The 25,332-nt window shown below is 35.4% G+C and overlaps 1 protein-coding gene across 1 annotated transcript; it reads left to right on the top strand.

The window, feature by feature from the left end:
• Positions 1-2,298: 2,298 nt before the first annotated feature.
• Positions 2,299-9,602, top strand: LOC138708691 (uncharacterized). Its single transcript, XM_069838790.1, has 5 exons — positions 2,299-2,467; positions 6,286-6,346; positions 6,694-6,755; positions 6,838-6,873; positions 9,444-9,602. The coding sequence occupies exons 1-5, from the start codon at positions 2,411-2,413 to the stop codon at positions 9,585-9,587; spliced, it is 360 nt and encodes a 119-aa protein (XP_069694891.1). The 5' UTR covers positions 2,299-2,410; the 3' UTR covers positions 9,588-9,602.
• Positions 9,603-25,332: the final 15,730 nt, after the last annotated feature.

Genomic DNA, 25,332 nt, shown 5'->3' with positions numbered 1-25,332 from the left:
GCCAACGTACTATGGTAGGAACGATCATGATTTTAAAATCAAATGTAGGAAACAGAAAACGGATGTAGGTAAATTCACATTTTTAAATAGAACTATAAATGACTGGAATGACCTACCTGCAGCGGTCTTTGAGGGCTGTCCTTCCTTAAGGAGACTCAAGAATAATTTAAAGAGTTGTGTATAAAGTGAAAATTAAAATTAAGGTGACATTCAACATTTAATTTTTTAAGGTGACATGTATTTATCTAGCCTGACGAGTTTACTTCCTTGGTTTGAATTGTAAATTATTTAAAAATAGCGTGTAAGAGGGCCTTAGACTAGAAATGTTTAGTTTAAATGTAGTTCTGTTTATAAGTATGCATAAGAATGCAATTATTTGACTTATTTGAACTGTTGTATCAGTGAAGCGAGGTGAGTCAGTGAAGTTATGGTTTTACAGTGCAGTGAACAGTTCCGATCAGTGATAATTTATAGCGTCAATGAAATGTGTTCTATAGTGTCAGTGAAATGTGTTACAGAGTGTCAGTGAAATGTGTGCTAAAGTGTCAGTGAAATGCGTCATAGTGCCACTACAGGGAATGAGATGAGAGTAAAGTGAAAGACTATTAAAACTTATGTAGGACCTATACATAATTATGTAGGTTGTGTTGTAAAATTAGGTGTTTTATTTTATGTTTTATTATTATTGTGTTAAATTGTATTGTGTATTCTTATTGTATTGTGTATAAAATTGTATATGTGTTGTAAATTGTATTATGTATTGTAAATTTTATTGTGTATAGCTTATCATTTTAACTGTGTATTGTTAATATTGTATATACCACTGCCACCGGGTGCTTGCCCACTTGCAGTGTAAATAAATACATACATACATACAGAGGTGAGCCTGCCTGGAGAGAAATAAAAAATAGGTTGCAGCCGCCAAATTACTCTTCAAGGAACGACCACTCATATAAATTGAGGGAAAGAAGACAGAGGACGGACACTGGAAAGTTTTCTTTTCTCAATCGTACTATCAGGGACTGGAATGCTTTACCTGCAGACTTACTAAAGGCTTTACCAACAACCAAAAATGCATTTAAAAATAGGCTTAAGGACCTTACTAATAGACGGTAATTATACACAGTACTTAAAGGGTGTAAATGATATGTTGTTATTGAAGTGTTGTATCAGTGAAGAATTATGTTGTGTCAGTGAAGTGTGTTGTATCAGTGAAGAAGTATGTCGTGTCAGTGAAGTGTGCTGTGTAAGTGAAACGTGTTCCTGTCATTGAAGCTTTATAGGTTATAGTGGCAGTGCAAATTATTTGAACAGTGAAATGTTTTTGAAGTGTTAGTGAAATCAGGATAGAATCAGTGAAATGTGTCGTAGTTCCAGTGCAGTGAGTGAGTTGACAGCGAAATGAGTGTAATGTTGAAAGGTACTTGTGCAGATATGAACATATCATACTCGTGGGTTTTAGTTCGATCTTAGTTTTAAGATACAAATTAGAATATTTCAAATGTTATTTTAAGTTATTGTTTCATTTAATTTAGTACATTCCCTGTTGTTGTTGTTATTATTATTATTATTATTATTATTATTATTATTATTATTAGTATTAATTATTAGTATTATCATTAATTGTATTTTTAATTCATAAGTTTATTATTGTCATTATTGAGTGTAATTAGTTACCACTGCCACCGGGTATATACCCATTGCAGTGTGAATAAATACATACATGTAATGTTGTAGTTGTAATCCCCTGGTAGAGGGGAAGAGAAGGCCTGATGGCCTTATCTGTACCAGGTTAAATAAATAAATAAATAAAATAAGTACATACATACATACATACATACATACATACATACATACATACATACATACATACATACATACATTAAACTCATGGAAAGACTAGTAAAGGAACGTTCCCCATGTACGAGATAAAGTACACGTGTCCTGAGGAAATGATGGACCAGCTAGCCTGAGTATCGAAAAAAAAATCTCTGCCACCTGTGATCCCACAAAATAAACAGAGAACGGAAATGAGGCAAACAAACAAGACTGAAGGACCTTCACAGTCACGTGTCCAGGACGTGACGATCAGTCTCTAGTAGGGAACAATATACACTGCAGATCAAGAGAAAGGAGATGCTGAGAACCAACATCAAGAGGCGCGCACTGTTACGGTTGTACGCAGGAAAGAAGCCAACATCCTAGTACACGACTTAATTCCCCGTATTTTATCTCTGCTGATCTTTCACTGTAGTGTGTTTCAGATTCAATCTACTTTTTTTTTCTCACACTGCGGATGTGACATCACGATACCGTCACTTGCAAAGGTCAAACAAAACGAACTACATCACTTCGACAACGAGAGTGGTAATAAACAGTAGTGTGCTGCTGTGAAAAAGCTAGATAAACCATGAAACTACTCATTATAATTTTCAGTGTAACTTGCTTTTCTTCAACTATACTGGCTGTAAGTGTGGATTTTTTTACTTTATAACTTAAGGTAAAGTTAAACATGTGTAATTTACGTATAACGTGACATAACTAAGATAACATTACGTCATATAACATAGCACAACGTTAGATAACATATAACATAATATAATACAACATATGGGGTGATTCACAAGGATTTACCGTCCATTACGAAGTTTATTTCCGAAGACATTCTCAGCAAAAAATATCATATATGTGTCCCAATCTCAATATTTTCAGAGTTAATTCGAAGTTGTGAATTTCTTTATTACTCGTACAAATAATTTATCAGCATATCAATAACAACCTCATAAAATTACTTACAAAAACACTCCCAAAAATAATATACACTTATGAAAAATAAATAAATAAAAAATTATTTCATCAACAATATTTTCACCGTTACAATTACACATATCTTCTTCTTCTTATTATTTGGTATTACAGCCCAGGTGGGCCTTAACCTCCTCTATGGCTCTCTTCCATCCTTCTCTATCCATCGCCAACTCCCTCCAATTCCTTATTCCTAATCTATTCACATCCACTCGTACACAGTTCCACCATCTTGTTCTCGGTCTTCCTCTTAATCTGGTTCCATCTGGGTTGTTATTGAAGACAATCTTCACTTTCCTTGTTGTTTCCATCCTTATGACGTGTCCCAACCATCTCAGTCTTTGACATCTTATGTGCGCCTCCAAATCCGATTCCTTGTACAGTTCGTATATCTCATTATTATATCTGGCTCTCCATCCATCCACTGTTTCAATTGCTCCGAACATCCTTCTTAAGATTTTCCTCTCAAATACTGCTAGTTGTTTGCATGTATTTTTATTCAGAACCCATGTTTCTGTACCATATGTTATAATGGGTCTTATTAGGGTTTTGTAAATCTTGATTTTGATTTCTCTAGATATTATTTTATTTTTAACAATTGGTAAAAGTGAATAATATGCCCTGTTAGCCAGATTTATTCTTCTTTGTACCTCATTCCTTAGGTCATTATTTGCTGTCAATATTGATCCGAGATATGTAAATTCTTTTACTTTTTCAAACTTATATGTTCCCATTTTAACTTCCTTCACTTGATCATTTTGTCTAAATAAAAACTAAATATAAACATTTACATAGAGATAAAAAAATTTACAGGAGAAAAAGTTCGTCCAAAGGGCTGGACTCTGGAAGAGTACCCAAAACGCTCATTGCATTTCCGCGTTGAATAGCAATACTTAAGCGTTGACGCAAATAAGTAGTGCAACGGCGATCACCAGTAATGGAGATCAAAATTTGGCCGATTTGAGATACCAAAACTTTAGCGTCATGACTCCAAGGACCGAAGGTCTCCACAGCAAATGGGACAAAGATATGATTGTCTAAAAGATGAGCATATTTATTGACTTTCTTCTTCACGGCTAATTCAGCAGCAGATGTTGTGCGTCTGGAGGTATTCGGCAAGTAAGATGGAGCTAGAGTGTCAACGCAAGTGGAGTCCCAAATTAAAGATTTTCCTCTAGACCATGGAATCAAGGTCAGACCATCGGGTTGTTTACCATCCGCGCGACTAATATCTGGTGGTTCCAAAAGAGACGGGATGCCACAAGAAGTCAGAGATCTTTTAATGATATCATTGAGTGATGTATGTCTGGGAATGCGACCCTTGCTCCTCGCACAGCTGAGTGCATGATGACCGTAAATATCAGCAATTCCTCCGCAAATACATTGGTGTGCCTGGCAGAAGTTGTTAGTGAAATACCTTTCTTATTTAATTTTAAGGGTAAAAAAAAAGATTACAAATAGACAATGAACTATTCAGAAGTATTTCTTTAATTAGCCAAAAAATGTGTTGTTAATTCCTTTGTACAGATTTAGTTTTTCAATTTTTAACTAAAAATTACATCATTCGTACAGTATGACTGGTGGTATTACGGGACAGTATTGTCCCATATTACAACATTACTATTCGTGTGAGAAAAATAGATGTCCAGAATAAATCGAGTCATTAAACATTCTAATTTGTGTATAAGGTACTGATAAAAGCGAAAGGTGTTAGGAAGTCCAATTATGCGGTATGAGTACTTCTTAATTTTCTTATACAAGGATATCATTTTATTTTTACTTAAATTTTTATTGTCCCTGAGTTTTTGAATGTACTTCACTCCCACCCCTTCTACTAATGAAGTTCAACTGTCCTCCACACAGATCCAAGACCGCATATACAGTCATAGTAGCCTTACGGTCATAGTAAACAGTACGTTCCAAAAATATGTTCGCGTTTTCCAGTGACGAAAGGGCTTTCAATATTGCATCATTTTCTATTTTCCTACGTCGCATCCCGGTTTCCCCCCACCTGCTTCTATTCGCCTCTCTGTAAAGGCTAGTGGCTGGGCTGTCTTAGCTCTTTTCTGAGGACATTAATTTCTGTTAGGAATTGGACGTTTACGTAATATTATATCCATACAATTGTTTAAAATAACTTAAATAAAAGGGCCTCGTTAAGTAATTAACTGTCACGTGATTTCCTCCCTTTCTACGACGTTGCGACATAACCACTTGGACGGACAGTAGATAGCATGTCTGAGTAATTTTATCTTTTCGGATCAGGCAGAAGTGAAGATTGAATTTACAGTACGTAAGATACTCTTTTATAGAGTAGGTACAGAATTATTTCAACATGAGTTACTAGTACGAAGGACGAAACTGGCAATTGGAATTAGATGCAATAGTCTATAGTGCGATAATATGCACAAAAGAACTGAAGCCTGTATCGAATTTAACGGCCACCATTTTCAAAAATGTGTTTAAATATCCATATTATGATTATTCTTGAATTTAACTTTATTTTCTATATTGTACGCTAATGTGCTGTAGACAGTATAATATACACTGCATAATGAATACGTCCGCATGGACAGCTCAGTTCGTGAGTAAAAACACTCATTGTTAATACTGTACTGCATTTTGATTAAACAAAAAAAACTAATGAAAAGTATCGAATTCAAAATCGCGATATTTCCTAGTTTACGTAAATAGATTAACTACTTTTCTTCCCTCCTCCACCTAGTGAAGTGATTTGTTTGTATTTTACACCAGTATCATCGAACTCCAGTCGTGGAAGGGGGTGTTTCCGGTTCTTAATCTTTGACCCAAAGGTATAACCAGGTTAATATTAGAAATGTTAGTAAAAATAAAATGATGTCCCTGTATAACTAGCAAAACACTGACTTCCATATAAATTCTGCATCTAATGTGTTACCAGTGTTCACATCTTAAGCATTGTATGCGATGCTAGGCTTATTTTTTCAAAATTTACGCAGCCAATTTGTCAATTAAGGGCCTTTTTCAAATTACTCTATCAATTTATTACTTAGATTACAAAGAAACTTTTAGTCAGGTCACATGGAAGCCTCACTTCTAATTACCCACATAGACTCTGCACCATGTAAACAATTAATATATAAATTAATTACGGAATTCAAGCATCAATAAAAACTTTACAAAAGGGATAATCCCTTCGGCACTGAGTACTACAGCACAAGTGCCTGTACAACTGAAGACCGAAGCTGCTAATTTTTTTTCAGACTCGAAATTCGCAACCTTATGCTTAATGTGGATTGCTGATTCTCTATACTTGTCTGTCTACAGTGGTGGTGTATGTGGACAGTTTGCGAGTAGGTCTAGATGTTAACTTAATATTTTCTCTGTTAAAAGCGTCGTGATCTCTCAACGTAGGACTGGAAATAGAAAAAAAGTAAAATATTGTCCCTCTGTAACTGTTTCCATAAATGCAAATAATATATAATTTAAAATCTCTTTCAGTTTCATGCTTTACCGGAAAAATACATTCCGGTATGCAAGGAAGCTACCGGAATTAGTGACCGTGAGTATCTAGACACTAACAAGTTATACTACGTACTTATGGCTTTTAAGGAACCGAGGTTCATTGCCGCCCTTACATAAGCCCGCCATGGGTTCCTATCCTGGGCAAGATTAATCCAGTCTCTACAATCTTATCCCACCTCCCCCAAATCCATTTTAATATTATCCTCTCATTTACGTCTCCGCGTCCCCAAAGGTCTTTTTCCCTCCGGCCTTCCAACTAACACTCTATATTTATACTCTGTATAGAGATATTAAGTGGGTTTAACAATTATCAAGATTTTCTTAACGATTAGGTTTAACATATGAGGAAAAAACCTAAACCTTCAATATTAATTCATATTTCAGAAGACGCTGAAGAAATGCAGAGAAGTAAAATCGCTAAAGACGAAGAAAATGAAAGCCAAAGGGTAAAGATTATGTTTTACTGATATTGTATAATGATCTCTTACTCTAATGACGTAACTAAGCCTGCTGAATTTCTATTTTCAGTGTTTTGTTGCCTGTCTCCTCAGCAAAGCAGGGGTGGTAAGTTATTTTTTGCAATCAAATGTATTCTAATATTAATATGTTATATTATTTCTATATTTAAGTTGATACCTATGTCCACATCTCCACATATCAATTAATGTCTTCCCGATATTTTTATTACATTCTTTTTTTGCCATCACCTTCCAGAATATTTTCAACACATCTTCAAATTTTCTAACTATTTCTATTCACAATTTTTATTTTTCTTACGTTCACTAATACCATAACTATAATCATAATCATCATCACCATAATCATCTTGTTTTTCTTTCTTCCTATTCACCTTCATCTTTGTTGCTATCACTGCCATCTGTACATTGAGATTTATTTAAAAGTAGCTGTACCCGTGCACTCCGCTGCACTTGTTAGAAATAAATATGAAGTAATTACATAATTAAAATAGGACATCTGGTCCAGGGAACATTCGTGTTTGATAGAAGGGTAAATCGTTTAATATGGCACTTAATTTAAATTGTATTTAAATAATTAAAATGCGATCATTTTTGTCCAGAGAGCACTCATTTAGTGCAATGATAATTCCTTTAACATGTTTCTTAATTGTTATTACATGCAGATAACTAAAATATGATCATTTGGTTCAGAGAACATCCGTTTTTGGTGCAATTTGGTCCCATAAAAATTTTGCTCGGAATAAAACGTATCGGAAATCATTTTTAAAGAAACTTTTGTTATTTAATATTTTTCATGGAAATTAATAATAAGGGAGATATTTCGATGTATTTCATTCAAGCCCGCTTATAACTCCCCTTTTAAATAAAGTATTTTGAATGCAATATAGTCTAAAGTCTAAGTTACGACGAACTTAATTTAAATTTCAATTTTCATATAAATCGGTTCAGCCATTATCGCGTGAAAAAGTAACAAACATCCAGGCAGACAGACAGACATACAAACAAAACTATGAAAAAAGCGATTTCCGGTTTCAGGATTGTTAATCATACATGTTAACACCAAAATTAAAAAATTACCAGACAAATTTTGGCTACAGATTTATTATTAGTATAGATATTGAAACTAATGGAATCAATGTCAGGATTTGAAAGGTTGTTACAATTGCGTCATTTGCCCATTTCCTTACACGAATTGGAGGGGCTTGCGTCCAAGAATGCAAATTTTTCAGGAAGTGAAAAAAACTGAAATCGATCCTGACATTAATACTATGAATGTAATATTTTATGAGGTCACCGAGGGGCTACCTACAAATTAATATTGGAAATCAGATGTGTTAACATTAAATTTATCGAGTTATTTTTGGACATCATAAACTTATTTTCGTAAAATTATGGACTTGTTTTGTTTTGGACGCAAGCTCCTTATTTATATATAACATATTGTAACTTTTTATTACTGAACAACAATGTAATTTTATTATCTCAACAATAACTCTTCACTTTCTACACAGTAACACAGTATTCGTTATTGCACTCCACAGACGACAATGACAATTTACTTGGACTATTACGAACAACAATGAACTGTTAATCTTAACTAATATTCACAAAGCACTATTTACAACGCAGAACTGTCAGTTCTCAGTTCACAGCTCGTTTGTCTTGGCTAGTTCTTCTAGCTCAGTCACTCGCGTTCACAGAATCTCGAACCCCAGACCTTCAGAGACGATCCGCTGAACTTCGAACTCAGGTCCCCCAACTGCGGTCCACTGCACTCGAACTCCGGGCTTCAGGCTTCACAGTTACGGACACAACTCAAGTCGCGCTCTGGTCTCGAAGCTGGCTTCACTGCTACACAAGACTGAATCGCTTACTGACTGACTTTTATAACCAAACTATAGTTTCTGGAGAGTTCGCCAAAGATTCCACTCTCGAATAATCTGGATTTCCACTTCGACGGACTTCTGGACGTTCGGGAGAGTCCGTCCCCCCCTTCACTCCGCACGTAGCAGTTTGCTTCCTTCCATTCTAGGCAAGCACCAGATGCGCGCGCAACCTCCCCTCGCGCGTTACAGTAGTACACCGCCACTCTGCCCTCTCAGCATGCAGATGCTCCCCGTACCAGCGTTTCGCCTGCCGCGCGCCCTGTCGGACACGGGTTCGATCCCCGGTGCAGCTGTCACAATATATAGCTAAGTGCATGTTTAATTAAGAAGTTAAGCCAATTCTGTGTAGTTTGGCAACAGCGCAACTCCGAGTCACCTACGAAAACACACACACACTCGGTCAGAATAACTGCAGCAGGGCTGACAGACTTCCTAATGGTATGAAATAACGATACGTGTTAATTTTTTATTTAATTTTCAAGGAAACTGTAAACTTCATTTGAAAACTGCAGAGAGTAAAACTCAGAGTCGCTGGGATAGTAATTATCGAGCAAAACTGTGTTAAAGTTTAGGGAATTTTTTCTAAGAAATATATTCATGTGGGATTAGTATGGTATCAGATTATTTGCTTGTACTCTAACCAACGATTAAGCTCTTAAAATGTGCACATATATACATGTAAGTTATAATTAGAATATAATCGGAAATATTAGAAGCATATACGGTGTAAGTAATTTACGCTGGCAAAAGTGTTACATTTTTTTTCCAGATGAAACATGGAGACTTGAAAGTTGATTACGTAGTTCAGGTTGCTAAAAAAGCGTTTGAAGAAGATGGACGCAGTTTCGACGAAGGGACATACAAGAAAGGTGTGACTGAATGTAATTCAATAGGTAAGTCTCACATGTCCTAAATTTACATGTAGTAAAAGAAAAGACCCCGATTATGGTTAAATTATCCTGTATATAAATGTCATTGACACCATAAAATTTGTGGTAAGTGCCATTGTGTTATATGTATGATTCAAGAAAACTATGTGAAAAGTATTTTTTGGTTAATACATAAATGTTGGCACATTTACTTTTTTAATAACTAATTCAGGACCCTTTTGAAAACATGCCATTTTGAACCTGAGTTAATGCTTTAAAACACGTTATGTGAATGCATTAGGAACATGACATCACGAAGTATTTGTTTAATAATTATGTAATAATTTGTTCATCGATTAAAACCTGGGCATTTTAAAGGTACATCATTGCTCTCAGAATTAAGAGACGACTGAAAATATGTAATTTCTGGTTAAAGTTGATGTGATATTTAAATATCACTTGAAAGTATTTGTGTACTTTATATCACATAAAGACTTCTCCAAGCTTTACGTAAATCGCAGCATAATTACAGTACATTTGGGATCTACCAGAACCCAGTTGCGTCCGTTATTTTCTTGTCAGTCAGTATTTAAGTGTTTCGCTCCAAATTTTCCTACTAATATTAGAATTGGTGTATATTCATGATTCTTGTGTTAACATCGTCATTTAACGAAAAATATTTACTTTTGATTTTTTACATAAAATATTCGGTTTCTTTTCTTTTTGTTGCCTTCTTCGGAAGTGTAAAGGAAAACTAAATTATTATTTCAATTTGTGGCTGATTAGTATTTCTACTCCACTTTTATTATTACATTTTGTGTTGAACCGATGTATATCACCACTTAATAGTGTGGTAATTTCTTTACACACATTAGTTTCTTTCTTATTTCATTGGGCGTATTACGAATATGCACTTTTTTCTTTTACTGTATTTTCTGTTTGTTTCTTTTTATATATTTCAGCTAGTGAAGGAAAATGCATGAAGAGTTACAAGACATGGAAGTGTTTCTTGACATTCTCAATGAAGACTCTGGTGAGTATCAAAGTGTAACTACACGCATAGCAGAAAAACTCGCCTATTTAACGCCTCTTTTGACATTTTATATGTAGTGACTATGAAACTAATTTAGAGTCCATTACATGAGTAATTTAGCATGCGGCAATTACAAAAATCACCTCGACACATCTCCTCAGGGCGTCCTGTACTATTTATACAACCTAATGTAAATACTAAATGATGAAATAAACGAAGAGACTTCCACTGCACATGTTAGTTGATTGCTGAACAGATAGATTCACTGACAGACGTGCAAAATGGATTAACTAGCGAACGCATCGACAGATCGACAAAGAAATACGTCGACTAAGTACCGAAAAATTATGTATGTGTATGTATTTATTCACACTGCAAATGGGTATATACCCGGTGGCAGTGGTAACTAATTACACTCAATAATGACAATTAATAATAAACACAACTAATAAAAACAATAATTCATAATAATAATACTAATAATAATAATAATAATAATAATAACAAGGAGCATCCTAAAATTAAAACGATGCATGGTCACTTAAAATAACATTTAAAGTAAATCTAATTTGCATCTTAACCCTAAGCTCGAACTAAGACCCACGACTCTGACAGGTTCAAATCTGCACAAGTACCTTTCGGCACTACACTTATTTCGCTGTCAACTCACTCACTGCACTGATTCTACCTGATTTCACTAACACTTCTAACCATTTCACTGTTCAAATACTTTGCACAGCCACTTCACTGACACCAACACACTTCACTTACACAATAGACTTCACTCACACTACACACTTCACTGACACAACACACTTTCTCACTAATAGAACACTTCAAATAACAAGATATCTATTACACCCTTTAACTAGTGTGTATAATATAATACCGTCTATTAGTAAAGTCCTTAAGCCTATTTTTAAATACTTTTTTGGTTATTGGTAAAGTCTTTAGTAAGTCTGCAAGTAAAGCATTCCAGTCCCTGATAGTACGATTGAGAAAAGAAATCTTTCCAGTGTCCGTCCTCTGCCTTCTTTCCCTCAATTTATATGAGTGGTCGTTCCTTGAAGAGTAATTTGGCGGCTGCAACCTATTTTTTATTTATCTCCAGGCAGGCTCACCTCTGTATGTTTTGAACAGTGCGCATAATCGAATTCGCGTTCTTCGGTCCGTGAGTGTGTCCCATTTTAATGGTGAATTATTACAACACTTGAGAGCCCGTTTTTTAATATTTTCCAGTGTCTTAATATGTTCCAATCTGTAAGGATGCATGAAGCATCATATTCCATTACTGGACGAACTAGTGATTTATATGCAATCTCTTTGGATTTATCAGAACCTTTCCTTAGTACCCTCATCACAAAGTGTAACGCCCTCCATGAGCAACTAAGTACTCTTTCTCACTAGAAGATCGATGGCGGCGATTAGTTGTTGATGTGATCACTGCAAGAAATAATAATCTCTTTGATGACACATTTTCTTCTGTGTCTTTCGTTATGGCGCCGAAGAATGGAGAGGTAATGCTGCTACTGAGAAATAGGAAACAAAGAAAGGAAGAAAATATCACGATCTTCCTAATGTTAGTGCTCGACTTGAAAATGGATTGTTATGACGACTTATAGGAAGCTAGAAGGAATTTTTAAATTGTTTCCAAATGTTAAAAAAGTCATTTGATGATCCACAATCACAATCGATACATTTTCACAAGAGGACAATACTGAAACGACTTCCTGCATGCTGTTTTAAAGCATGACTGACTGCAGAACGTTGATAGTCGTGACGATCGATTGCCTAGTATGAATGACGCAATTAAAAATAGTTTAGTCGGCGGGAAATGGCACATAAGTAAAAAAATAATAATTTTTCAGGAGAGACTTTCTTTTTCATTTACTCTTAACTGAATATAAGTATAATAATGAAATTCATGTATGTTATGTTTCAATTTAAAATACAAGAAAATTTATTATTTCAAATATTAGAAAAAATATTAGACTTATGTGATTAGGTAGGCCTACAACAGAAAAATCAACTTTTTTTTACTTATGTGCATTTTCCCGCAGGCCAAATATTATAATGCACCAACTCGTGTAGATGCGACTACAGTCTGGACAATTAGTTGCGGTAGTGAGCAACTGCAAGCGATTGTTGACCAGTTCGTCAACTGCAAGTGGCTAATTCTATGTTAAAATTTGTTTTACAAATGCATTGATCGTTCGATGAAAGTGAGAAAGAAGCCTAAGAGATTTGTCGACTAAAAGATGGAGAAATATATCGAATGGCCCGACGAAAAATAGATCAAATTGGAGACCAATGGACAGGTCAGATGGCTCAAAAATAGACTGACTTGTCGAAAAAAAGATAAACTGAATAATCGAAGAGAGTTCACATCTACTGATCGATTAACGAATATCGACTGGTTGACGAGTGAATTAATCGAAAATTGAACCACATATGAGACAAATGTCTGACAAACGAATAAACCGACCGACCGAGAAATGGACGGACCAGAAGATGAAGGAAGTGAATAGTCGAAAAACGGATAATATACCTGCCGAAAAAACGGATTGACTGGCAGGCAAGCTTAGACTGACGAAGGAACAGACCTGTCAACAAACGGATCTTATGACTGGAAAATGACTCTGATCAGTGAAAACAGACCGACTCATCGACTACAGGAAAAATGGAGAAACGAACAGATGCGCTTACTAAGGGATGCATAGACTGACAAAGGAACTGACTGGACCGTGCGATAGACTGAAAAATTAACAGATACACTAGGCCCTAATTGTTGTTGGAGCGGTAAAGTGAGAAAAAACTTATAAGAAATTATAAGCTCTTTTATCTAACTTAAATTCTTGGAGTCTATTCTTGCATTTACGAGATTCATTTCATAAATAATGTACAGGTTGGCAGAACTTTGAAATGGATGACGCAACAACAATGAAAATTACATCTGTTGCAGTTGAAGACTTTAGGAAGAAGCGCGTGTGCTTCATTTAGTTCATACCTTACTCTGTGTTTATGTCAAGAGAGCTGACATGGAGCCTACACGTGTCTCGAGTACTGTGACAATTATTGAAGTTCGAACCCACCACAGAAATCCACACTTCCACAGTGCTTTGGGTTGAGTTTGTGGTGAACTTACAGTGGACCATAAGACAATTTCTCTTGAGCTAATAGTTTTCATGACGATAGTGTTAGCAAGTCTGCAATGTCCACACGTTTCTGCATCTGTTCAGCAGTCAAGCAGTGAGGGACCCATCGCGTTCAGAAATGTTTCTCTTCTTCAAATTCTTTCTCAAAATACGGAATACAGAATTTGGTTAAATCGTCGTACAATCTAAAATTTCTTCACTTGTCCCTCGACGATCTTCTTCAAGAGCATCCGCCATAAGTTTCACACTTTGTTCATTTGTTAACGATTTCGGCCTTCCTGGTCTTGCATTATCATCTAATGCTGACAGGAAAACGAGTAGCCCAACGAAAAACTGTACTACGGTCCACTGTAAGCTCACCACAAACTCCTCTCCGCTCTGGATTTCTGTGAAGTTTTGCCACATAAAGATTCGAGCTTTGATCTTCAATCGTCACAGTACTCGAGACACTTGTAGACTCCATTTCTAACTCTCGTAACCTAAACACAGACGAATCGAACACACGTGCTTCTTCTTCCTCAAATGCAACTGACAATTTTCATTGGTGTTTCGTCAACCACTTCACAATTCTATCAATCTGTGCATTATTTATGAAATGACCCTGGTAGATGTCTACAAGAAATTCATAATTTGATCATTTTTATTTTGTTCAACAGATGAGTTCTGCAAAGAAGACGGAGTAATTCCTTGCGAATTCCTTTCTTCAGAGGCTGGAGGACTGTGAAGTGAAGAAGTTCTTCTATCCCATCAGAAGCTACATTTGTTTTTATCTCTATTATGAACTACAAGCACCAACAATCTACACTATTAATTCACTCCTATCTTCTGCTTTAAAACAAGAAATGTTTCTATCCCCATTAGTATGACATACATTTTCACTGTAAGTTGTTTTCAAACTGATCAACTGATATGTAGTAAATATTACTGTATGTCAATTACGTTGTTTAAATTACACGCTCAAACAAAATTCTACAGCGTCTGTGCATTTTATATTATGTGATTTTGATTATATGTGTACATAATGTACAGGCCTATCTTATGTACAGAGTTTCTAAAATGCAATGTGAAAAGAACACCATGTTGTAAGAACATAAAGTTGAATTGAAAACAAGAACATTTCCTCTAATTTAAGTAATGTTTTTGCCAGTGGCAAGCCGTGCGGTTTTATGTGAGGGAACCAATAATACAAATTCTTATATGTATAGTACAAAACTGGTAGCAGCCAACTCACGTAAATATATTTGAAGACCAAAGCAATTTCCCTCACTTTAGCAGAAAAAACATCAATTACGTGAGCATAGAAGTACTCATTACTGCGAATGGTTTGCAGAAGACAGTCTAATCTAATCTAACGAACCCGCCTCGACAAGGATAGACTCTCAGAGAAAGAATGTTGTGCCATTTTAAGATAGAGAATTCAGTTCTCACGATTGAAAGATAATTTCTGCAATAAATTTCTTCTTTTTAGCTTGCCTTCCATGTACGGCACGCCACTGGTTTCTGCTTTGCAAGATCTACTCGAGGACAAATTATTTAACTGTCCAATTTTATAAATATAATAACAATGTAGTTAATATTAATGAAAATGTAGTTAAACTAAATGACAATTTTTGTAGATACGAGGTATCACTTCTTAACCAATGTTATGTCAGTCTTAGGCAAAAAAAATTACCGCTACCATACGCTAAATTCCCTTCGGAAGCCTTCGGTTGATTCCGTAAGAGCTTAGGTTTACACATGAAAGATTTTTTCCTTTGTTCTGTTTGTTTGTTTATTGCATTTTCTGTATATTTATAGGTCTAGTGTTACGAATAATCTGTAACAAAGATATATTCAAGGAGTAAATTAGGTACTAAATAAACATCCTTTCCCTAGTCAAGCGGAGTTAAACAAAACTTACGCTACAAGAGAGCGATCATTTTTAGCTGTCTAAGGCTGTACAATAATTAGTTTAAACATGTTTTACCCCGTTTGTCTAGGGAATAAGATTGAAATTTAGGTAATAATTTCAACTACTGAATTTACGTAACTTGACTTCTATTGCAAACTGTTCATTTCAGATAACATTTTATAAACTCCCTCTATATTTACAGCATTGGGGTCCAAGCTGGTATTTCGATTTAGAACCTTAATAAAAGTTTTATCGCAGTAAGACGATGTTCAGGCAGATTTTCTGGAGATACTTCAGATTTCCTGAGATATCTTTAAAATGTCTCCATAATTCACAAGAATGGATATTATCACGATAAAGAGAGTTACATTTACTGCAGATAGTCAATTTCATGACTTATTAGGAAGATTTTACGTGGAAAAACGTGCATTACGAAATACTGAAAGAAGTGGTTGACTCCTAAATCTTCATAGTTATTTGAATAGTGTTTAACAAAATTTGATATCTACTTCATGGAACTAAAAATTACAAAGTTATGTAAAGTTGTAACCGAAATCATTTTGATTCATAATTTTTATGTTTAGAAGATACATAGAATGGATATTTTCAATTGATGATAATAAAATGGAATTCATGAAGTCTTGAAAATTCACTATCTTCGTCTTGAGGTGAAAAAGTGATCATATTATACCTATAACTGCGGTTTGTTCGTAATTGTTATAATGAACATGGCTAGAATTGTAAAGATGTTTCTACCTTTAACAAGGCGGAGCCTTCTCGTTAACTACATAATCACTTCCTCATTCCATGCGGCCTAGTCTTCAGGCAACAATGCAATAGATAGTCGAAACGATTCACACATCAATATGGCCCCAATGAGTTGTTTGAAACTATAAAGAAAATTAATATCATTACAGGGAATTGGTTTCATTTAGATATTAATATTACAGATAATTTATTTTTAATTATTACACAATGTTATATAAATACTTCTCTCTGCATACTCTCCGCATTAATTAATTAACTTCTTTTGTGTGCGAATAATAAGTTTTGATTAAATTTAAATTAAGTTTAACATTCTGTTAAGGTTTAACACGTAAACGTTTCAAGTAAGTCTTCAAGTCGATCATATACGGAAATCACCACAGACTTACGTCTGTTTTTAACACGCGTCCTTGTATAAAGATTTGTATCACTGAAATAATAAAGTATCAAAATACGTTATTCATTTATTATTTTATTGTTGGAATGAAAAATTAAATACTTATAAAAATATCTATCTATACTAAATAAATTTTACAAGAGAAAGAGTTCATCCAAGAGTTCCATTTATACAGTATTTTAGTATATACAGCCACGAAGTCGAGTTGTGAGGGTGCTGGGAACAATAGACTGTGTCGGTACTACTTCGTATTGTCTGTAATGAGGCGATAGTAGCGATCCTAGTGGTTAGCAACTATCTATGGATGAATAATTTCGAGGGAAAAATTGTTCCGGAGCCGGGTATCGAATCCGGGACCTTTGGTTTAACGTACCAACGCTCTACCACTGAGCTACCCGGGAACTCTAACCGACACCGATCCAATTTTTCCCTCTATATCCACAGACCTCACAGTGGGCTGACAACCGTCAAGAAACCAACTTCGAGTGCACACTAACTCCGTGTGACTTAAATTGTGGTTTTCTGTTAACGAACAGTGACGTGTATTATGCAAATCAAGATTTCAGGTATAATATATATGGATCGGTGTCGGTTAGAGTTCCCGGGTAGCTCAGTGGTAGAGCGTTGGTACGTTAAACCAAAGGTCCCGGGTTCGATACCCGGCACCGGAACAATTTTTCCCTCGAAATTATTCAAATCAACTTTACAGGGAGTTATACCTGAAATCTTGATTTGTATCTATGGATGAATATTTACTACGTATTGAACTTCGTGACTGTATAGGCTAGACTGTGATTGATAGTCGAAACGATTCACATATCTATTTGACGCCAATGAGTTGTTTGAAATTGTAATACATAATGGTGACGCGGATGTACAAAATATTTTGAAGTGTTTTCGAAATAATTTTATTATTTACTAGGAATTGTGCTTTGCGAGAACAGCAACGGCATTTACAGCAGCGTCTTGTGGAGCTAAAGGAGGTAAAGGCTTAAATTACAGCGTAGAAGATATTTAAGTCGGTATGTCTATGAGAATATATCCTTAAAATTCAACATTAAATTATAGTACACTTAAAATACAAGTCGATTACTTCACTAAGCCCATGAAGCTGCTTTTTTTTTAGTTTATTCCATAACTTCGCATTTAAGAATTCAACTCGTGTACATAAGATGTCGTGTAGGACGCTAATATGACGTTGTACCAAAATGTAATATTTTGTCCCGACTTCCGGACATTAATGACCATGTACTGGGACTTCCCATAGAGTTACTCCATATCCACCACCATAAGGAAACTATCAGATAAGCATAGAGATCTATGTACAGGGAAATCATTTTATTTTTACTTGCATTTTTATTGTACCTGCATTTCTGAATGTACTTCACTCTCACCCCTTCACTAATGTCCTTGCTCCCGTCAGACACACAAACTTACGGCCGCTGTTGCATTCGAAGTCTTCAAGCAGTGAAGTAAACACTGCAGTGTATAGTGTGTTTCAGAAATATGGTTGCGTTTTCTATAGAAGAAAGAACCTATATTAATAATATCGTACCAAAAAATTATATTCAAGAAACGATAAATTCAATTTCAGAGAATATGCTTCAAAATGTTTTTAATAATATGCGTACTGAATTGAAGCCTGCATTGTAATGAACGGCAACCATTTTCAGCAACTTGTTTAAAAATTCAGATTAGCTTATTTTGAATTGAGGTCGCTAGAAGCAAAGGAATGCTAGTGACATTTGTAATAACATGAGTTAAGTGCATCCAGTGTAAGCTAAAGTATCTAAAATTTTAGTGGCAAAGGGTTATTTTAATCGCATCACACATTAAAATTTAAATAAAAAATTTCACCGATTATATGAAAGCTTAAATATTTAAACCCCATTTTCTCAAAAGTAACTTAAGTGCACTTACAGCCCTTTACTTATGACCCCCTCAATTTAAATTCACTCTCTATATTGTATGATAACATCAATAATTAATATGCTAAATAAAGTAGACATTACATAACGAACATAGCCGCCTGAAAAGTTGAGTTTTCGAAAAAAAAAATGTTACTACTCTACTGTATTTTGATAAATTCCGTAAAAGTGATGATCAAACTGAAAATCGTAATATCGTATTTCCCTACAACATAAATGGATTAACTACTTTTCTCTCCTCCTATACCTAGTAAAATGATTTGTTTACATATTGCACTAGTAACACCAAACTCCTGTAATGGAAGGGGGCAACAGTGTTTCCGAGTATAGCCAGGTTAATGTTAAAAATGTTGGTAAAAATAAAGTGATGTCCCTGTATATAGGCCTATAAATATTTAATGTGTTGTTACGCAAGGAGTAACTTCAAAAGCGTGAGTGATTCTTAAATGCAAGGATGACTTTAAAATTAAGTTGTTGAACAGTTTAGAGCCACAAAGTTGTTTATCTCTACATTTTATTTGACTTCTCTGCTATTTAATAACACTGTATCAACTACTATATTATATCGTCGATAGAACTGGTGATAGAATATGAGGCAATGTATTCGCCAAACGATCACCTGATATTCATCTAGTATTTTATGAAAACGTGGGAATAAAACCAATCAGGTAATCAGCCCAAGCGGGAATCGAACCCACGCACGAACGCAATTCCGGAACAGGCAAGCACGCTACCAGTCGGGCCATGGCACAAAGTAAAATACGTCTATTTCATACATTCATCCATTTTGTGAATAATTGTTGTTTTCCTTATTTGTACATCTGCCTTAAATACAACTTTTCTTTTAGTCAACAGTACGAAGACTGGTTGAAACCTCTTAAGTCACACCAATCCGGTCTACTTCTAAGGCTGACAGAGTCAATGAACTAATTACAGGGACATCATTTTATTTTTACTAACATTTCTAATATTAACCTGGCTATACCTTTGGATCAACGGTTAAGAACCGGAAACACCGTTTGTTACCCCCTTCCACGACTGGAGTTGGATGATACTGGCGTAATATAGAAACAAATTAGTTTACTAGGTGCACGAGGGAAGAAAAGTAGTTCATCCATTTACGTAAACTAGGAAATATCGCTATTTTGAGTTTTATTATTTTCATTAGGTTTTTGTTTAATCAAAATACAGTACTGTATTAACAATGAGTGTTTTACTCACGAACTGAGCTGTCCATGCGGACGTATTCATTATGCAGTGTATATTATACTGTCTACAGCACATTAGCGAACAATATAGAGAATGAAGTTAAATTGAAAAATAATCATAATATGGATATTTAAACACATTTTTGGAAATGGTGGCCGTTCATTTCGATACAGGCTTCAGTTCTAATATACATATCATCGCACTATAGACTATTGTACCTAATCCCAATTAGCAGTTTCGTCCTTCGTAACTAGTAACTCATGTTGAAATAATTCTGTACCTACTCTATAAAAGAATACCTTACGTACTGTAAATTCAATCTTCACTTCTGCCCGATCCGAAAAGATAAAATTACTCAGACATACTATCTACTGTCCGTCCAAGTGGTTATGTCGTAGGGTTGTAGAAAGGGAGGAAATCACGTGACAGTTAATTACTTAACGAGGCCCTTTTATTTTAGTTGTTTTAAGCAGTTGTATAATATTACGTAGACGTCCAATTCCTAACAGAAATTAATGTTCCCAGAAAAGAGCTAAGACAGCCCAGCCACTAGCCTTTACAGAGAGGCGAATAGAAGCTGGTGGGTGAAATCGGGATGTGACGTAGGCAAGCGGACGACAGTACATATGATTAAATATTGAAAGCTCTATCGTCACTGGAAAACGCGAACATATTTTTGGAACGTACTATACTCACTAACTCAGTAGTGTTTACTATATGCGGCCTTGGTTGTGTGTGGAGGACAGTTGGAACTTCATTAGTAGATGGGGTGAAAGTGAAGTACATTAACAAACTCAGGTACAATAAAAATTGAATTAAAAATAAAATGATGTCGAAAAATCGAAAAAATCGAAAGAGATTTGGGAGGAAAAATTTTAAAAGGTACGCAAAACGCGTCCTTGCAAGGGGTTGGGGGCTGTACAAAACTAAATAAGTGAGCTCCAAGCCTGTTGGCCACTAGTCTCACTCCGGGTTACGCTGCTCCACTGAAGGAACTCTAGAAAATTTTGAAGGGGAAGCCGAAATTGGACGTAACCTCTTAGGTACCACATACGCGAGGGGGACTGAGATTTGATCAAGTGATCACGGAACGGGAAGAGGAAGAGCTGGCTGGTGTTTGCCGTTAGGATGCAAGATGCTGTCATCTGTTGTTCGATGACAAAGCATGTGAAGGCCGTCGGAAGAAGCGCCGTGAAATCTAAATCTGCAATTTGAGAGGTCCCTGTCCTTTCAATTTGCGACTAATTGAGTGACCTCGTATATTTAATAGACAATTTAGGTTCTGAACTAGGGCATACGTCGTTTATAATAAAGGGGAATATATATGGGGAAGGCCATATAGGTCCGTGGCCCATTTCTTATAGGGCTCATCCCGACATTTGTCTTACGCCTGAGGAAAACCACGGAATACCTTAGGCAGGATGAGTTGTCTCATATAAGAGACTAGCCAATTTGGCTATTATGTAGGAGGTGATTGTTGTCATGAGCCTTGTTGATTTGTCTCAATTCCGAGACCAGCCATTTGGCTATATGATGGCTCAATTGCGAAGAGGGGGGAGAGATGTAATTGTTAATTAATTTAGAGTTAAAAATGATGTCCCTGTACATCTCCCTTAAATACTTATTTTTCTTTTAGTCAACAGTGCGAAGACTGGTTGGAACCTCATAAGTCACACCAATCCGCCCTACTTCTAAGCCTAATAGTCATAGAACTAAGCATTATGACAATATGTTGATGTTTAGTTTCACCCGGTATTCGGTTTCAACTGATTCTCACTGAACCTGTTTATGGTGTTTGTGGACTAAACCTAAAATCCCTCCTGCCCATCAGGGTTAAGAATTGAAATAGGCACTGATAAAAGAGGAGAGGAGAGGAGAGGAGAGGAGAGGAGAGGAGAGGAGAGGAGAGGAGAGGAGAGGAGAGGAGAGGAGAGGAGAGGAGAGGAGAGGAGAGGAGAGGAGAGGAGAGGAGAGGAGAGGAGAGGAGAGGAGAGGAGAGGAGAGGAGAGGAGAGATTACTACGCTTTCAAACGCAAAGCTTAATCAGCATTGCAACTCTACGTGGCAGAGGAATTTCTCTGGCGCACTGTCCCAAGAACTTTTATTTTACTTTCTTATTTATAGATAGATAAGTGCATTTATTGATGCATAATAAATTATACAAACTCATGTACACAAGATCCTTCGCACGAGCCCGTACGGCCATTCGTGCTATAACTATGCACAGTTTGAATCTTCAAAACGGAAATAATACTACTAATAATAAAATAGTAAAACAACAATAATTATTATTACTACCGTTATCATTAATTATCATAATTACAAATAATCAAACTTCAAACCAAATTTCACAAAAATAATAAAAATAAAATAAATGTAAGATATGAAAAGAGAAAGAGAGATAAAAACAGTCAATTCCTTATTGAGACTGCACGAAATAATCCAACTAATAAATATAAAGGTAATACATAAAAAACATACACACGCATTAAAATACAAGTAGAAAAAAAAAAGACACAATAAATACAAAAAGAACATTATCTCCTAATTACTTCATCATTACAACACTAATTAATAACTCTTCCCTTTACTTCCCATGCTGTAAATCTGCGACATAGAACTCACTTCCTTCACTTCCTTCTCGGAGGAAGTCCTGCTACGCATTATTGTATTACCCTTTTTTATTCCGTCTTTCTTGGTCGGGTTTTAAAGCACGAAATCGTATGCAATGATATGATTACCTCAGATCTACCGACGACGAAAATGAAACACAGACAGAACAAGCTAGTAAGAGGAGAAAACAAACAAAGAACGAAAGACAGGAAAACTATTATAGAGTAGGACTTTTTCTACGGATAGATTTCCCAGCCATTCTCTATAGCCACGAGCTTCATTACAGTTACGACGTCATCATTCTGTCATTGAAAGCATGACATTTGAAAAAAGGACTTTAAATAAAGAATCACTGCTACCAACAGCAATACGCGCTTTTCGCATTATACGCCTACATCGATGTGGGCAACAATACAGCGCTTCATTTGGATTTCAACTGAACTTAATTACTGTAAACATTTCAGTCTTATAGAGATGGCATTCTAATACGACACGAGAGAGTGACGTCTCACAATTCAACAGGAGAGATCAAAATAATCTCCACCCACTGTACTAATGGACAAGTCTAATCATACAGCGCCACGAGAGAGAGCTTCGGGACATCGCTTACTCTGAAGGAAGCGAGAGCGACATTGCACAACAGAGACTCGTGAAATCCAGCAAACAAGGCTTGTTAAGGAAGTAACCAATTGGCTGTATCATATTCATTACCGTAGAAAAGGGTAAAGTCGATCAAAATTTTGCAATTTTTTAATGATATTGAAGTTATGCAATGGAGCGAAGTTCCTCAGAAAATAGCATTTTGTCGTCATATCCTTCACTTATGAAGACACGTTACAAGAATTGAATTACAATCTATAATATACTGTTTTTTTATTTCACTTGTGATCGAAGTTACCTGCTTAAATAGGGTAAAGTCGATCACCATTGAATTTTTAGTTTAAGATCGATTTTAAAATATTGCGGAGTAAAATCGTTCACTGTTTATGTTTAAAAAAAAAAACAAATTAAGTGAATTACATATATTTTATTCATTATAAGGGGTGTAAAAACAATAATAATCTTCAATATACGCCTATAGCATTATTTTGTGTATCTTTTGTTACTGTGACCATACTATTCGATACAATTAGGCCTTTAGGTCTCCACTGTACAATCGTGACTATGATTGCCAACTTATAAAACATAAAAACATATTTTAATACTTCACATACCAACAAACAAAGATTCAAGAATTCAAAATTTACATAGAAATACCACGCTTCAATTATAATCTAAAATGCAATTCAACATTGCTTAGGTTTATATCAGATGTTATTTGAAATCTTCCCTTCCTCATGTCACTTTAGAAACTACGTTGTTCCCATAGTCAGGTACAGAGGGGTATACAAAATATGTTCCTTTGGCAGTGCTTCTCTTACGCAAGAAATTCACCATAATTTCGTCTTCCTCTTTCCCCACTATCCCATCAATATAAGCTATACTATGACACTTTTCTGTTTATAAGTGCTGGTTCTATCTGTTTCGAGTAGGTCTATGGCATGATCGACTTAACCCTACAAAGGTACAAGTTTTCTTAAAATAATAAGTTTCGATACTAACATTTACGAACTGCAAAACTATTATTTCAGGATACAATCGCAACGAAAAGTACTTACGTATACTTCCTGTCTCCTTTCATTGCTGACTGTAATTTAAAGTTTGTAAGACTTTGTTTTCATTTAAGAGAAAAAGTTGAAAATAACAATTTTCACTTCAACGGTAATTACATAGTGTTCCCTTTGTTGGCATTCGCAGGCTTTTTGTTGTCCCTCTCGCTTACATTTGCAATGTCAGGCAATGAAGTCAGCAAAACAAAATTTTAACAAGTAACTGAGAAAATATATAATCTTCAATAAAAATTGCAAATGATCGATTTCACACACACTGATTGACTTTACCCACATCCACGGTACATTAGCAATTATCACGTAACAAAAATATGAATGTCAAATATTAAAGGAAGTCAATGTAAAAACCTGTTTATACGTACTGTTAGAAATGTTCAGAAACATAAATTCCACTGTCAAAAAATCTGAAAATTAGAATTTATAAAACAGTTATATTACCGGTTGTTCTTTATGGATGTGAAACTTGGACTCTCACTTTGAGAGAGGAACATTGGTTAAGAGTGTTTGAGAATAAGGTGCTTAGTAAAATATTTGGGGCTAAGAGGGATGAAGTTACAGGAGAATGGAGAAAGTTGCACAACACAGAACTGCACACATCGTATTCTTCATCTGAAATAATTAGGAACATTAAATCCAGACGTTTGAGATGGGCAGGGTATGTAGCACGTATGGTCGAATCCAGAAATGCATATAGTGTTAGTTGGGAGGCCGGAGGGAAAAGTACCTTTAGGTTGGCCGAGACGTAGATGGGAAAATAATATTAAAATGGATTTGAGGGAGGTGGGATATGATGATAGAGAATGGATTAATCTTGCTCAGATTAGGGACCGCTGGCGGGCTTGTGTGAGGACGGCAATGAACCTTCGGGTTCCTGAAAAGCCAGTAAGTAAGTAAGTAAGTAAATAAGTAGTCATAGTCATCACTGAAGAAAAATTGAAACATAGACAATTCATAATTAAAACATCGAAAGGGATATGTAATTCAAATGTTGAAATACAAGGAAATTAATTTGCGCGCTATTATTTACCACTGTTCGTAATCTTTCTATTAATTAATATTCCAGCCTTCAATAATTAAGTGAAATGTTACATTACCCACAGATATTACATATTGTGTTCTGTAAGAATA

The sequence above is a fragment of the Periplaneta americana genome, chromosome 1 (assembly GCF_040183065.1).
Source record: "Periplaneta americana isolate PAMFEO1 chromosome 1, P.americana_PAMFEO1_priV1, whole genome shotgun sequence".
In the NCBI taxonomy this organism is placed as follows: Eukaryota; Metazoa; Arthropoda; class Insecta; order Blattodea; family Blattidae; genus Periplaneta; species Periplaneta americana.
Note: the sequence above shows the minus strand (reverse complement) of the source record. Positions and strands in the feature narration are given on the sequence as shown.

Coding starts and splice junctions, on each gene's coding strand:
- LOC138708691 (XM_069838790.1), top strand. CDS start 2,411: ATGAAACTACTCATTATAATTTTCAGTGTAACTTGCTTTTCTTCAACT. Junction 2,468..6,285: donor TTTCTTCAACTATACTGGCT/GTAAGTGTGGAT, acceptor AATCTCTTTCAG/TTTCATGCTTTACCGGAAAA. Junction 6,347..6,693: donor AGCTACCGGAATTAGTGACC/GTGAGTATCTAG, acceptor TTCATATTTCAG/AAGACGCTGAAGAAATGCAG.